The 17,584-nt window shown below is 41.9% G+C and overlaps 1 protein-coding gene across 2 annotated transcripts in view; it reads left to right on the forward strand.

The window, feature by feature from the left end:
- LOC144781426 (inverted formin-2-like) overlaps positions 1–17,584 on the forward strand; it is a 363,383-nt gene that overhangs the window by 284,582 nt on the left and 61,217 nt on the right. For both annotated transcript variants that reach the window (XM_078660278.1, XM_078660277.1), the window contains exon 16: positions 10,034–10,104. In XM_078660278.1, coding sequence (XP_078516404.1) covers positions 10,034–10,104 — 71 coding nt within the window. The remainder of the gene's footprint in view (positions 1–10,033; positions 10,105–17,584) is intronic.

The following is a 17,584-nucleotide window of genomic DNA, read 5'->3' on the forward strand; positions in this document are numbered from 1 at the left end:
GGGGTCTAATGGGATGCTAAAGTCTCCCGCTACAATAATGAGCTTGTCTTGTGGGATTTTGTCTTGTGTGTCAGCTACCTCCGTCCAAAATGCCAGGTCGTCTGTGTTAGGGCCATATAGGTTCGCTTTATGGAGCCGTTCCTCTCCTCTTGAGAGGTTTGCTATAAGTAGTCTGCCCTCCTTTTCCTGTGTGTGTGAGTCTATTGTTAGCTTCAAGCCTTTGGAGACTATTGCGGAACCCCCTCCTCTTTTTATCTGCTCGTGAGCTCGCTACCTGAGCAATCCATTTGGCTTTGACTAGCTTGGTGTCCTCCTCATCTAGTTTTGTTTCTTGTAGGAGCACTATATCAATTTTGGACTTTGCTATATATTCCACTATCTTCCTACATTTAATGGGTTGGTTCAGGCCCTTGACTTTGAGGGACATTATTTTAAGGTCCGTTGCTAGGGTGAGATTTTTTTTACTGGTCATTTGATTTGTCGTGGTGCAGTGGTTCTATTTGCCCAACACTCAAGGCTCTGCGCTGGTTTCTGTATCGTGGGTAATTATATAAGTTGGTTGTGAGCTTTTGGTCTAGTAAAACAACACTTGCATTGGTATAGGAGAGTTGACAAAAGAGAAGAATGGAAAATAAAGAGAATAGATACCTGAGATGTACTACAGTGGCTCCCTCGTCCCCCGCCGCAGGCACTCTGTCTGCCTTGTCCAGCTCGAATTGCCGGGTGAACTTTAAGTTGGTCAGCTTGGGGATCAGATCCTCCAGGAATGTGGTGCAAGACCCCGCCACCTCTTCTGCCCCTTCAGGTATCCCAAATATTTGTATGTTCCCCCTGCGGTTTCTGTCTTCCATCTCCACTGTTTGTTTGTGGAGGTAGGACGTCGCTTCTGCTAGGGTCTTCACTTCCTTCCTCGTGTTATGGGCCAAGTCGTCTGAGTCACTGATCCGTTGCTCTGCCACTGTCAGCCTGATGTTTACTGAGTACAGATCTGCTCTTACCACTGCGATCTCTAGCTGTATTGATTCAGTGGTGAGCTTAGTGCTTTTCGCCAGTTCGTGCACCTCTGCTAGTTCTTTGAGTATTGTTTCTAGGGTACTGTTCATATCTGGTTTTTGTTTGATCGGTGAATCTGAGATCAGTGGTTCACTTTTGCTCTTCTTCGGTTGTTGTTGTTGCAGCCTCAACTCTCTGTCCGCCATGTTTCTTGTCGTTCTCTGGTTGTGTGGTCCCTCCTTACTGCTTCCTTGGTGTTACTTTGGTGGCTTTGTTAGACCGTCAAGTATAAATGAACGAGAGACACCCTTGAACCAACAGGAACTGGGTAGCAAAAGCGTAACAAACAAGGTTCCTATTAGTATTTTTGTTATACTGTTGAACTCAATCTAATAAAAATGTTTTTTTAATTATCCGTTAGGTTATGTCAATCAAACACAATCTTCTTGTTATTAGTAGAACCACAAAGGCACTGAGATTTGAAAAAAGTCACTGTACTTTATTATATTAAAAAACACTATGCTTAAAAATGTATTCACAAATACATCTATGACTGCTATTCTCACTGGGGATAACAACACATACGTTTTCTTTTATTTACCTCTTCCCCCACCAGTCAAAGGATTGTTAATACAATGCCTAATGCTCATATACAATTGTTCATAAAAACATTTATCATTATTGTAGTTATATTCTACACTATTAACACACAATATATTGCACATTCGATTATCACACCATTTATTTAAAACCAGAGGTTTTTATGTCGACGCGTTTCGGTGGACCGGCAGATAGCCCCACCTTCCTCAGGACAAATTAAAACACAACAATCTGTGGATAAAAAACAAGTATAAAAATACATATATAGATACAGGCTTTCTCATAATATTCAGTGTATTTGTTTACCCTTAGTCACACCCACCCTCTTATTCAGGTGCATGCTGTTTGTGGTCCTACTTCTTATTCAATCCTTTATGCATTTATAATTCAAAAAAACAACCCCTATTCACAATTGTGTCCACTTTCTGGGCAATGTCTTCTATATAGGGCCCTGGCCTTAGGATTCATTAGGCTATTTCCATAGGTTCATACCGCAATTTATCTATTCAGTTTATATAAGGTCTCATACCTTTAAAGACCAAAGCCATTCGTCGTTGCGCTGGTCTATATAACTCGATTACGTGATAAACAGTATGTATAAAATCAATCTCTGGGGAGGACAAAAAGATATTATTTAATATTGTCCTGATGAGTCGTTCATCAAAGCGTAAAGATTTTTACTGCACAAACTCACCCTTCAATTTTGTCGAGGGTACTTATATTCCATTACACTATGCAGCTCCTGACTTGTGTTTTTGATTTACAGGTCGCTGTATATCCCTGAGTGATACTCTACTTTCTGTGGAATGATGTAAAAAAATGTTTTAGTCATATTATTCCTTTGCCCTATTTCTCTAACTGTATTCAGTGGTTAAAGGGTGCTTACCTTTTGCTTTTCTTTATCTTGAATATTGTTTATATTGTGCCACTTTGTTCGTACTTCGTGTTAATTCAATTGTCCACGTCTTTTGATCTGTTGGGACATATTACATCGTCTTTGTTATCTCAATTTTTTTGCATCTTGCCTTCTTATATCAGGTTATTGTTAGTAGCGACTATCTTTTAAGTTAACTCTCGCTCCTATTCTGTTTCCAATTACATAATGATTTTCTGCTTTCTCTATATATTTGTTTAAAGTTCATGTGCCTGCTACATATCATCTGGGGTGTTCTCTCTGTGGGCATTTGTCTCCCAAACTTCCGGTTCACTCTATGTCTATACTCCCCCTCCTTCACAGTTTCGCTTAACAAGTACTTCTAACATACGTGCGAGAAGTCACTTCCCTAATACCATTGCTGGACAGGTATTCAGAATTCAGTACTAATTGTACGTTTTTAAGGGTAATATCTCTAAGAGCAATTGTCTCCCGTTGCCCTTTCTACACTCACCCTCCTTTACAGTTACGGTGGTGGGGTATTTCTAAACTGAAGCGCAATAATCGCTTACCTCAGGTACGCTGTGGTCTTTACGCAAAAGCAACAGTGCTCTCAGGGATCGAAACGACCGGCAAGGGTTGAACCCGGCGTTTTTACGTTGTGCGCTCGCATCCTCACGTGACGCGCACGTGTTAGTATGCCCGCTCTAACGAGTCATTCTCATGGTAATGCGCACCGCCATCTTATAATAGGCAAACGTGCCTGGGGATATATGCTCCCTTGTTGTACCTTAGATTGTTTTCTTAGTTTATTTATTTATTTATTTATATATTCAAAGTTTTATATAGCGCGAACAAGATCTTTGCAGATATCAGAGCGCTTCACAGAAACAGGGGGGAGGGGGCAACAGGAGGGTGACTAAACATATTATTGGGTACAGTATAGTAATCAATAGCATAGTCGGATAGCAGTCATGTGCTGATAAGATACCAGTAAACAATCAGATAGACAGTAATATAAGACGGTGCAGAGTCTTTGATCCAGCTACAATAGAGATCAGGAGATACCAATCAACACTCAAAATAAACAATAATATAAGACGGTGCAGAGTCTTTGATCCAGCTACAACAGAGATCAGGAGAGCTTAGGCTATAAGGATATCTTATATCAATTACTAAGAGTTACAGAGAACGAGGGGTAGGGGCATCTAGGGGGTGAGTCAACAAACTAATATGCACAGTGTAGTAATAGGTAGTAAGCGTTCAGTGTAGATGTTCATAATACTTTTTCTTGAAACATTCCAAATGGGATACGGATTTCAATAACATTTAATTCCACACAGTCTCTCGTATTAGTATTACCCGCGTTAGCAGTTCATTCGCAATACTTATTAACCCGCTTCGCCAGCTTGTTAAGGCAGACACGGATGGGAAAATAAACTCCCTTCTTTTTAAATCGTATAATGGCACCAAGAAGTATTTTCTTAATTTTTGCTGGTACATACAATGTAAATGTTCACGATTTTATTAAAAAAGGAACATTACTAGTTGGATCCTGGTTTGAATAATATTTAATTCCACAGGATCTCTCTCCCCCTTCAAATCAGTTTCACTGGTTTTAAATAAATGGTGTGATAATCGAATGTGCAATATATTGTTTGTTAGACCGTCTCCTTCTGTCTCAGCCCTCCGCCCCCTGTGCTTTGCTTCCGTCTTGCTCGATACCCTTCCTGGGGGGTTACTTTGGACTGTTTTCTCCATGTTTGTGTAGCATGCTGATCTCTCTTCTTTCTGGGGGCTGGGGTCCCCTTCGTTGGTAGTGCCCTTTCGGTCTCTCCGTTACAGTTCCTCTTGTTCGCCTACGTCCTACAGATCTTTCTCGGCGGGTTGGGTCACTCCCTTTGCTTGTGCCCTCTCAGACCCAGAGTCCTGATTGCGTGTGGGCCCTGAGCGCCCCCCCCTTATGTGGCGCAGCATGGTGTGCTGCGTTACCGTGTCCAGCCTGCTGGGGATAAGGGTAGTCCCCCCATTTCCCCTCTTCCCCTTCCGCTTTAGATTTAGGTCCTGGAGCTCCCCTATGTGCCTGGTGTCCTTCTTACTTGTCGCGCCCTCACTTCTTCTACTATTGCCCCGTCGGTGGGTGCTGCCCACTCCCCCGCACTTTACAAATTTCTTGGCTTGTGTCCCCTTTGTTTCAGTTTCGGCTTTGTTGGTTTCGTCACCGGTTGCGGCACGCTCTCAGGTGCTTTGCATATTGCATGGCGGGTGGTGGTGCCCCCCCTTGCTTCGGTCTCGGGCCTGTTAAAGCGCCCGACTCTGTGCATGTGCTGGTGTATTTAGTGGCAGGGGCCCTACGATGAGTAGCAGGATGTTAGTAGCACTGAGAGTAGACTACACTAATGGCGTGTGGCAGCCGAGGTGTGGGGTGGTGTATCTCACGGTCTGGACTCGGGGCCTCCAAATGCTTCGAGGCGCATTAAGGCTGAGCAGCAGGACACCGTGTTTCCACTGCAATCCTTGTGTTCTATTTGGGGGTTCGGCGGGGGTTCCATCTGTGAGTCTCTGGTGCGAGGTGGGTTGTACTCTGCTGCTAGCGGGTAGTTCCGGTTATAAGCCGCTCTCCCACCTACTCTTCTGTTACTTTAAGCTTTTGTGGGGCCCCGGTCTTTGCTCACCACCCGCGCCGTGGCATGCGTTTGTGCCTTTCTCCGCTCTCTGTCTCTTTGGGTGTCTCGGTCTCGATGTGGTTTCCTCCCCTTTGCCTTATACACACTTCTTTCTTGAGGGTACCAGTTCTTTGTCTCTTTGTTGTTTAGGAGCCTGCCATCTTGTTCTCAGTGATCTCCGTGGTTAGTTTAGGTTTCACTAACCGTTTAACTCTTTGCCTGCGATGGTGTATTTCGTGGCGGGGCCCTCTCGGTGCGTCCCGGTATGAGGTGGGGCTCTCTGTTGCTAGCGGGGGGTTTCGATTGTTTTCCGCTCCCTGGGGACCCGCCTTCAGCTCACCTCCAGCGCTGTGTCTTCCTCCGCTCTGTCTTCTCGGGTGACCAGGTCCCTTTGGGTTTTATTCTCCGCTGCTCCTTGAACACTTTTTTACTGTGGGTATCGGCTCTTTGTTTGTTAGTTGCCGCCATCTTGTTTCCAGTAAGCCTCCGTAGTGTCTCATTTCCTCGAGATCTTTCCTCTTCTTCTGAGGTTCCTAGACTCTGTTGGGTGCTCTTATTCTGTGGCGCTGGTATTCCGATGTCCGTTACTACCTTTTTTTGGCAGTCTTACTCAGGGTTTCATGGAGTTTTCTCGCCTCACTAGCTCCGTTAAAGCACATCAGCAGGATCAGGCAGCCATCAGCTCTGCCGTCCAAGCCACGCCCCCACCACATATTTTCTACATGTAAAGACGTGTTGTGATCTACGAAGTTGTATCCACATTTATTTGCTAATTCGCTACAGATTTTGGATTTCTACTGCCATGCAGTTTATAAACCTCACCCCTGAAATACTGTATATCTTTAACATAACATCCCCTTCTCTATAACAAAACTTTTCACAGCACATCTTTCTCATAACAGAAGATTAATTTTGTGTGGGAGGCCTTTCATCTGTGAACCTGGCTCCACATTTCCCGTATTTTCTTTCCAAAAAGCTAAAACAGACTTGAAATGAAAGTGCAAAGAAAATCTGAATTTGATACTTAATTAGCTACACACTCCTACTGAAGTCACATTCTCCAAAGACGTGGACCCACTAAAGAAAGGAGCACAAATTCATTTCTTCAAGAAGCAGATTATTCATCATGATAAGAAACTCCCAGCTCGTGTTATCCCACACAAGAGAAGTTATACCTGATAATCCAAAATGGCTGCTGCAATTGCCAAACATTGTGAGGGTTCAAGGATTGCTAGGAAACATGCCTTCGTTGTTAAATGCTCTCACATGGGTGGTCTCCATAAATGCAAAGCCTTTCACTAGGCTGAGTGGATATTCTGTGAACCCCCATCCCCCCTTCATTCCATCCTTGAAATGAATTCAACACTGGTGGGTTTAAAATGTCTGCTGACCAACTGTAATCCATGCTTCTTGGTCAACTGCCTGACATTGCTCTAGATTTTAATCTGGCATTGACTGATGCAGCGGGATTCTTTTCTGCTCCCCTGACAGTTGTAGAAAGATTTTTTAGATGTGTCCTGTCAGTACATCAATTCAGAGAATGTGTTTGCTATGCCAGTTAACTGGAAAAGGCCAAAGGTTAGTACTTCAAATCAAGTAGCCATTTAAAATAGCTGTGAATTTTGCAAAATACCTGGAAATGCAAACAAGAAGACTGCATTTTATAGTGCTAAGGTGCTAGGCTTGTGAAGGAGAAACTGAGGACTGACGCATCTATAGATCTCCTTGCCCAGGAAGATTACAGCTTTGAAAAATAACCTCTATCCCAGTACTTGTTTCAGGTGGTCCAATTCTTTATAGAATTTTTTTGCCGCAGCCCTTTGGAGGCAAATGCTAGATTTTATGTGGCAAGGGAAACTTCCAAGGCTATTGAGAAAACTATTAAAATTGAAAGTGAGTCAAGGTGAGTTACAATTCCCCATCATAATTAATTTTTACACAGCAGCTTAATTAACTATTGTTGGGATATGGTTCCGTGCACACACTCCAATAAGCACTTGCTCCATTTGGACTATGCGGTAGTTAAAGGGCTCTCTGGGACTTTATACAGATGTTCATAAGAAGTGGACTGTTGAGGATATACTACAACCAAATCCACAGGACCACTTCTCATGGTATAGGACTTAATGGTACAGGAAAGGCAATGTGCAACATATCTTTCACCACACACATCTTTACACTTTATTTTAGACTGTACACCAGCCTTCTATTTGAGGTGGCTACAAAAAGCAGGGGGAAGAGGAATGTCAGACCATTGGGTACCAGTTCGAAAATGGGCAAATTAGGTCACTTTAAAAATAACGTATAAATTACCTAAATTGCAAACATGTATGTATGTATGTATGTATGTATTTCGATTTATATAGCGCACGATTCACCCAGGGGTCTCAAGGCGCTTGCTTAGGGAACCCGTCCTGGTATTCCCCTGTGAGAGATACCCCGGCAGGGTATTCACAAGGTGAAAGCCAGGCATCCCGCCGCGAGGGGCCGTAGTGGAGATTAAGCAAGCTATTGCCCAGAGTCGCAGAGTGTGACCCTGTGAGTCGAGTAGGCACCGGAGCGAGAATTGTCAAGTCTGTGGAATTTTTGAGCCCGAGACCCGCCGAGGCGGGGAATCGAACCCTGGTCCACGGCTGATCTCAGCTTCCGGGTCTGCCGCCTCTAACCACTGAGCCACACTTCTCCACTGTACATGCTGTATTAACAACTTATACATTGAGCTGTTTACCCAACTAGTAGGATAGAGGCAACAATTCCTGCCCACCACTGGGTCGTTGAAATAGAAATATGTGTAAATCACACACAGAGCAATAAGACAGGAATTTGGGGGAGAATGTAGAGGGACTTGAATGAGGCACAAGAAATCTGTATTACATAGGGTACCCTCCTCCAAAAGTAGTGACACGCTAGTACCTAACCCCTTGTAAATTAAATTGAACAAAATGTTCCTGGGTACTACAGACCACGTCTGGGGCAGGGGGAGTAGACCTCTGGGTGGCCCTATAAATATGTGATTAAATTAGCGGTCCAAGCTCTTGTGTTGCCCAGGCTGGATTAAGGAAGTGCCTCACTCTGAAGCCTGCCTAGATGCAAGCTGGCCCCTCAGAGGGCATCCCTCAATACTGCCGCCAAACTGCAACAAAAATAAATTATCACCTCTCCCCAGATCTAAAATCCCTGAACTAGCTCCCATATGAGACAGGGATAAATCTAAAAATTGTGTGCATGATTCCCAGGTTTTTGGCACAGATGCTAGAACTATTGGGGGGGATGCAGAGCATCGCGAAGTGCTAGCTCTCTGCTACCGAAACCAGTTTTTCCCCAAAACAAAAAACGTGCTACAAAGCCTTCTGGTGTATCACCCCGAAAATGTGGACTCTACCTCAGGATCTCCACCTAATTTCATCTACGCCCGCTTCAAAAAAGAAGGGAAAACATTTCTGATGAACAAGTTTTTGACCTAACATCACACCATTCTTGTTTATTGATTTTATTTATATCTGTTATTTATTTGCTGATTTGACTACTATATTGCTGACTTCCTATGGAGGTCAAGTTTATTAATTTGTCAATCCTCTGTTTGTACCTCGTTCGTATATGTGACTGGTTCTTGATCTCACACCTATCTCTTACTTCCCCTTCACGTAAAGCACTCTGATACCCACTCTGGACATGTTCTCACTATATAAAACTTTATGGATAAAATAAACAAATAAGACAGGAGTTTTTTTAAGCCTGAATACATATTATGGGACTTCTTATTCCTGCATCGCCAGACATGTTTGTTGGGCCCATTTCCAGAAACAATGGAAGCATTGCAGGGTTGGGAGTGGGCACTGGTGTTTTAATTATTAGTGGCAGCAACGAGTAAAACATGAACCTGGTACGAAAAAGTTAACTGCTACAATGAGGATGTGCCATGGGAACATATGAGACACCGTGTGATGTCACTTGTGAAAGAAGCAATGATTTCCTGGAAAAATGGCTTCCCAAGCTGCATTACATGAGCTCTGACAATGAAGAACTCGCATAATAATCGCTTTATATGATAACCCTTACATTTGCCATTAAGGAGGTGTGAACCGCACATGGAACTTTGCATAATCAAAGCCTGTGGAATGTCGTTTGGGAAAGGCTACGAACTGGTGGGCGGAAGGGCCTGTTGGGGCAGAAATGTTCTGCTTTTCAAAGGTTGGTATACATGTGTATTGATTAACATTGATGACGACCTACACCGAGAAGAATGCACATTTTGTTGAACAACTCATATTTAAATGTTCGTGACATTTAATAAAAAGAGTTTCAAAACTACCCCAAAAAACTCACACCTTCTGCACTTCTTTCTAATTGAAGGTTGAGCTCTATCAAGAAACTGTAGAGGTCCTATATGAGTTTCTAATGTCTTTGGAATCTGTCTGAACTGAGCAAGCACACTCTTTAGGGCCAATCTTAGTTTTTAGTGAAATTCACCAAACATGTGACCTAGTTACTTAGGCATTTCCACTGCTTTTCTGAAGGCAATGCTTCACTAGAATTCCCAAGCAAACATCTGGATCTGTGATGCCTATTACTTGGGTCAGCAAGATCAGGTGGGCTTTATTTTGTTTTTTGTTAATACAGCATATGAAATGAAATGTCTACAGATTGTACAGAATTCTATAAAATATTATAGGAAAGGACGGTTAACGCAAAGCATGCACCAGGAGCAAAGTTCAGAATAAAGTCATAATAATTTGTGCCACCAAAGATGAGTTTATTGGCAAGATTGTGGTGGCGCATGGGTCATGGATTAGTTGGTGTCCGTAATCTTCATACTCGAGTGAAGAGAAATGGGAAATGGTGTAGTGGATTGAATTTGTAACCAATCTGTTTTGTTTCGTTTTTTTGTTTTATTTTGCAGGAGGTTGAAAAGAATCACACTGACTTGCTGGAGCTTCCAAATGACCTTGAGTCAGTTTCCAAAGCAGCTGGGTAAGAGCACCTTTTCTTCTTGGATGACATAAATGGAATTAATTCTAGAGAACTTTTGTTCTGATTGCCCGGCTTTCTGTCTATTGAAGCTACACATCTTTCACCTCCCTACCACCTCTACTCAGCATGCAGACGAGGTTTACACATCCGCAGCGACATGGCTGTGTTTTCACTCGCCATGCTTGCCAACACTAGGCCACGAAATCATAAAATATTATTTTATTTCTCCAAACATTCGAGAACTGGGGTTGAAATAGAACAGCGGGGTACATTTCTATGTAACAGCTCTAATTTTAAAGGAAGCATAGAAATTCCGCAAATTTTGCACGCACAGGCACATGTAGGGAGGTGAGGGGCTGCTGTATGAATTGCAATAAGAACAAAATAATAATGTCTGGTACACCTTTTCATCAGATTTAGTGATATTATTTATGCTAGTGTATTTCTGAGCTGTTGGGATATTTATTCCTTGTGGAAACTAAATCATGATCCTTTGATATTATTTTCCAATTTCTAATAATTATTAAATTGATTTCTTTTTTTTTATGGAAGGTCTGCCTTTTTTTTTACTTTTTGTGCAGCGTCTGTTTTCAAAAGTTTCTTCTTAAAGTTACCCTTTAAGCACTAACAATGTATTAAAACAAACTACTTTGAATGTGTGCAACAAGCCAATTAATAAGAGCCCCCTCCCTAGTCACGTACATTGTAAATTCTCCTGTGAGGATATTGACCTCATCAGACCTCTGCTTCCAGATTTTCATGTCAATAAAGTAATATTAGCGTAAATGCCGGTTAACTATGGGCTGTTTTTAAGTCCGGCCTAAAAATCTTTCGTTTTGTGCTGGAGCAAATGCAATGAAAAAGAAAATATAATAGAGAAATATTTCAGGTCACCCTCCTATAAACACTGCTTACTGGTAGTGACATTCGCAATTTGGAACCGCCCACAATACAGTAATTTGATGTTGGCAGTGTCAGTCAATGACATGACATACGGTTAGTCTCTTTACCCACCATTTCATTGGTTAAGAACCTGTGAGTGATCATAGAGATCCAGCCCTGCCGCGAACCACGCAGCTTACACTTTTTTGTGTTAGTGTTTATCCCTGCTCTTCCAGGCAGTAATGTGCCGGTCACATGGCAAGGCTACTTGTTGCAAAGGTATATGTCTGCCTGAACCCTGCTAAGTTGTTGCTTTGTATCACCAGAGCCCACAGTTCCACAACATTTATTTCCCTGTTTGTTTTTGACTGACAACTACTTGTTGTCAGTCACTCTACCCTCTGTTCACAAGCCATACATGTGGCTCCCCATGTGGTCCAGATGTACACTATGTGTCATCCGCCAGCATCTGCCTGAAGATATGGAGAGAGGCAGCATGGAGCCCAGCAACTAAAGCAAAGAGGCAACTGGCAACCGTGTGCATATTTGATCACTGAAAACTGTTTCATCACCATCAGAGGCCAGTCCTAGCGGGCCAGGAATCCCTTCAGCCTGCAGTTATCAACACCTTCGTATGGCTCTTTGCCCAGCCACAAGCCGCTCAGCCTGATAGTCACTGGGGCGGCACGGTCTTCTTAGCACAAACAGGTGAGGCCACACTTGCTACGACACAGAACTTTCGGAAGCCATTTTACGACTCCTGCTTTAATTTACAAATTAAACTGGACTTTGTATGGGAGAATTTAAAGTGGACTTTGAATTTGCTTGAATTTGCCTCTTTGGGATGATAGAATGGAGCAGTTATGTGTCAGTTCCAGGGGTACCGTTTGCTGATTGGCCGTATGTGAAGACAATGTGTACATAGCACACAGCACAAATGTGCACATAGGACTCTGTACAAATGAAGATCATTGATGCTGAATTTCGGGGTCACTCGAGGGCTGGCTCTGACTGATAAGAGTAGTGTGTCCATACATTCATCGGTTTTTGTTTCAGTTTGAGAAGCTGGCATTGAGGAGTGCCAGATAACAAACATTATCGGGCTATCATACTCAAGACTCATACAAGTTATTTCAATCCAACAGATAGTGTGAGATCAGTGGCGCCCGCCAGCTAGCTGGAGGATATAGAACGGGCTAGTTTATAACACCTGATTGCAATGAAGATATCTATGCACTTGTGTGAAATCAATGATGCCCTCGCTAGATCCTAGGGGCTAGAAGCCGAGCTGATCTGTAGCGCCCACTCTCAATGCGGATATCTAAGCATTAGTGTGAGGTTAGTGACGCCCTCACCAGCTCCCAGGGAGATAGAGGCTGAGGGGTCGAGCTACTCTATAGTATCTACTCCTAGTGCAGAGATAAAGGTACTAATGTGGGATAAGTGTAGCCCTCGCTAGCTCCAAGAGTAATAGAGGCGGAGTTGCTATACAGCACCTTCTCTAGGTGCAGCTATCTAGATGTTAGTGTGAGAAAGGACATATTTGGAGCTTAGAACCCCTGGGTTCCTGCTGCTTGGGTGTCTTCAGTGAGGTCATGATGGGACAGGGAGCCTGAACAAGCTGATGGTGCCGAGGGGGTCTCCTCTAAGAGCTTGCTCTAGGAACGGCAGGTAAGCGTGGCTTGTGTTTTAAGAATGGTTTCATTCTATTGTGAGGTGAGTGAGGAAGAATATGCCTTAACCCTGTATTTGGGGCTCACTGTGTGTTTTGTAGAGGGCATGTTTACAGCGAGCGTGGAGAAGAAGAGAGGCAGTGTTATCTTTGGCAAACTACATAGGGTGTTGATGCAGAAGTATTTTGCTTATACCCCAATGCTTAGAATATCGATCATAGATCCAGTTTGGAAAAATGAGTCTCTTATAGAGTGCTGCTATTTTAATTGTATGTTTTGTGAGCGCTTAGACAGGGCAGAAGTGTGATTTGAAGCGCTTTATTGAACATTAACTGCTTTTTTAAAACGAGTCTTCTTACGGACCTTTCAAGTTCCATGTTAATCAGATTTCAAATTAACATTCTGACCTAACCCTTATGATGGGAAAGCATTTGTGAGAAGTAAATGTAACATATTCATATATGGGTTATGTAAGACTATTTTCAATCCTGTTGTACTGCATTGATTTCTTAGTCAGACAGCCCCACATGCTCCACTTGTTTGCTTTGCTAAATATGCCCAGTAGGCCTGTGACCTTTCATTTCAGGTGTTTTGCAGCAGTTCTCGATGCTCAATTGGGAATAATTGTAAAATTGTATTCCTTACATGGACTTGATGCTCAGTTTACTCACTCTAAATGCCATACATTTGGCAGTGATTCAGTGCAAGTCCCAGTGATGGGAGTGTGTCTTCCTGTTGGAGCACTACTTTTTGTGCACCTAATTTGATCTAATTTTATTCAAAGTTTTGTTTCTTGGCACTTGACACTCATAAACTTCTACTTTCAGTAAAGTCTCATGTCTCCAGTTTACTTGCATATGTGCTTGCTTTACTTTTTTGCAAAATTCAGTTTCACAACTCTGGCACATCGCTTTGTGCTGTACGCTTCGCCTACAGCACAGGGGTTTAACAACAGTGCATTGCTTTGGTACTTCTCACATCTCGACGCATCTTTGGCGTGGTGCAGCTCAGAACCGACACATCATCTCTCTCGGTCCTCGCATTGTCTTTTAGCTCGACACATCCAAGTTACTGTTTTAGCGGGCAAAGGCTGGTCCCTGTATCCGACCCACACTCCATCACGGTCAGCCTGAACATTTGGTTTTACCCAGGTCAAGCGCAACCAGATTTCCCAAGTTGCCGGTTTAAACTTTTAAGCACTATATATTCATGCATTCTTTAAAAATGCATAACTCCACTTATACTTATTGGATTTTTGCAGTTTCGGTCTTGTTGTATTCATAGAAATATAAGCTATTTTGCTAAACATATGTGGGGTCTTTTTGTGGTGTTTTCACTGTTTTACAGTTTAAAGAGTTGCACAAATACTTTACACATTGCATCTCAAGTTAAGCCTGCCTGCTCTGTTCCAAGATGCCCGAGGGTGAGCACAGGCTAATTTATGGTGCGAATCTGTCTTACTCCGACTAGGATTGTGGTTCCTGCTTGGACAGGGTGCATACCTCTGCCAACCAGAAACCCTACTTCCAACAGAATTCAAATAAAAATCTACTCAGTTTGAATATTTGATTTGCTTATAGCCATTGATGTAAGAGTTCCATGTTACCTTTTGTTGTTTATTTTGACAGGGTTATGTAATTTGGTATAAATTTGTGTTCATTTCGTCATGAGTACAGAAAAATAAAAAGGGAAGGAAACCCTGTGTCACTAAGGACTTTCAGTATTCCAACCTTAGTAAGAAAGCTAATTGGACTGCAACCACCCCACAGCCCTCTGAGCAGTAATTCAATGATATATATTTCAGGTAATAACCATTTCCATGAGCTATCACAGAGATGATTAGTGTAACTCAAACCCTTTTTGAGTATGGAAAGACACACTCAGGAACACTAGGAAAAAAGGTATACATTTTAAAGATGTTTTTACTAATCAAAACCCTATCCTAATGTACATAATATGAATAGTAACTATTATGATGTATTAATGCACCAGAAGTGTAAATAGCATATACAATTTTAACATATTGGTAAAATCGTTCATTATGTCAATCTCACCTCGTTGGCTAACTAAACTTATCTTGACACCAAACAAAAGACCTTATTCAAGTTTAAAAACTGTATCACATCCGCACACCTCATCTAAACAATAAAGCCAGTGTTAGTAAAATAGCAGCATCTGCTATTCTTGTTGCAAAGACAGGCATACCAGTAGGCCTGCCAAGTGAAGGCTGAGCCTGCAACCCAGTAGCCTTCAAAGACAGAAAGGTGATATGGTTCTGAATGCTATCTGACTCGAGTCTCTGGTATGTAGATTCTTTCTGTCTCCTCACACTCCATTCTTAATCTATATAACATATCTGATCACTGTTGAACTATTCAAAATATTAACAGAAAATGCCCTTTCACTTACTTACATTTAGCGGAACTGTGCACTTTGTTTACATTTGTTTTACGAGAACTGAATTTGTCAACTGTCATGAAACCTTGTTCATAATTTTAAACAATTACCAGAAAAGAGAATTTGATTCATAATAAATAACAGGAATATATTCAAGCAAAGGTAATTATCATATTGCAGTAAATAATAAATGGACCAATACATGTGCATCATTTATTTAAACATTTATATGTAAATAACATATTATTCAAGAAGGAGATACCTAAAAGAGGAAAAACCTATTTATAACAGGGTAATGAAAGAAACAGTGGTTATACAGTGGTTGTGTGTGTGTGTGTGTGTGTGTGTGTGTATATATATATATATATATATATATATATATATATATATATATATATGGCAGTAGTTCTCCTCCGAAAAAAAGAACAGTGACCCTGGCAGGGGGTTCAAGGAAGCACTTTATTAAAAGCAGAGTCCCGGGCGAATGCATTTCGGCATGTGTGCCTTCATCAGCGCTCCTCTCCTACTGCTTCCTGTGCTGTGGCGTAGGCAAACCTGTTTCGATGTTGGAGTAGTCCATCTTGCTCCGCCCCCTGATGTCATCGGGTTCTCCCATGTAGTCCCATGGACAAAGACTACAAAGCCCAGAATGCCTCTGTATGGTGCACTCAGGGAAGCAGATGTTCTCGGGGAAACAAACACGGAGTAGGTATCGAAGACAGGCACAGCCTCGAAGAAAGAAGGAAGGTGGGACAAAACAATAATCCAATGTCTCCTCGAGTCCCCTGCATTAGACCGCAACAACCTTTCTGCCTGGGTTTCATCACGGGGGTCGGCAAGGAAATCCCTGTCACCCAAGAGGAAGTAAAGTACAACCAAACCGCTGTGTCTTCCAGGCTTCGTGGCGGGTACTGGGCGAGATTGTATCCACAATCAAAGTAAAGAAGCCCAGATGAGCAGACCAGAGCGTCCAGACCTCTTGTGCTGCGGGGGTTCATACGTATATGTATGTGTGTGTGTATATATATATATATATATATGTATGTGTGTATATATATATATATATTTCTCCTCGTTTTCTCCTTCTTTGAAGAATACACGCAGGCTGCTTTTGGATGCTTAAAGTGTTTTTATTTAAGGCACAGAGTCTGGCTGCCTACCGACGCGTTTCGCCACTAAGGCTTGGTCACGGTAAAACAAACAGTTTGTGCTAGGTGCTATTTACATAAAGATTAGTTTGCACAGAAATAGGACTATACTGGTCACTTTACTCATTGGTTTCGGCAGACATCTTTAAGTGGTCAGCAATGTTCTAAATTATGCACGCGTTCATTTTACAGCACCATAATATACTGTTGTTATCTATTGTGAACATTAACTCTTGCCCCAGTGGGCTATATTCAATTGTTCAATATCCCACACATATACATGTTGCTTGAACCAAATTTTCAATGTCTTCAGCTGGTATAAATTTCATATCGCCCCAGTGGGCTTAAGTACATTTAATCTCTATAAGCCCATGTGGGCGCTCTTTCTAAGGACAAATACAGTGTTTCTACTGTTTCACGATTCCACAGTGTCCCAAGTTGTTTCATTAGTTTCCACATTCCTGTAAAAACAAAAAGAAGAACAAATAGCAATAAATGTGTGCAAAAAATATTAAAAAGTTAAATATTAAAAAGAGAAGTTTTTCATTTACATTTCCATAATAAAAACTTATTCAAAGAAGTGCTCGGACTGCATCTACTCCATTCTACTTTACTGATGATGTCACAGATGAACTGCTAATTCCTCATTGCAATTCATCCCAATCGGCTGTAGCGTCTCAAAATCAACAATGTATCTCGATTCTAATATTCTCAATTGATGCAGTCTATCTCCCCCTCTCACGGATTGATTGACTGCATCAAGTACCACATATTTAAGTAGATTATCATTTTGGTCATGGTATGTCTTAAAGTGGCAAGCAACAGGGTACTGTTCATTGTTATTCCTAATTGCCCTTTTATGTTCTAATATCCTGATCTTCGCCCTGTGTTTCGTGCTTCCAATATAGAATTTTCCACAGGGGCAGATCAGACAGTAGACACAAAATTCCGTATTACAATCAAAGGGCCCTTTGATTGTGAAAATTCTAGAACTGTTCGGTACCTTAATTTTCTTACAGTTGTTACTGCCTTTGCAGGCTTTACATTTCATACAGCACTCAAAACCTACTGAGCCTGATTTATTTGCTTTAATTTTAGTCGTTATTGCATTTTTACTTAATTCATCCTTCAACGATTTCCCCTTTCTAAAGGTTACCTGTGGGGTATCTTTCACATGTTGACTCAGAAATGCATCCGTTGTTAAGATTGGCCAGTTCTTAGTCAAGATTTGGCGAACTTTATAAGCTTGACCTGAATAGGTGGTGATGAACCTCACCGTGTTTTCCTCATCTTTTAACAACCTTTGTTTGGGTATCAATAAATCATCTCTTGGTATCTTTTTAACTCTTTCAACGGCTTGACTGATTGTTTTTTTAGTGT

This window comes from Lissotriton helveticus, chromosome 9 (assembly GCF_964261635.1).
Source record: "Lissotriton helveticus chromosome 9, aLisHel1.1, whole genome shotgun sequence".
In the NCBI taxonomy this organism is placed as follows: Eukaryota; Metazoa; Chordata; class Amphibia; order Caudata; family Salamandridae; genus Lissotriton; species Lissotriton helveticus.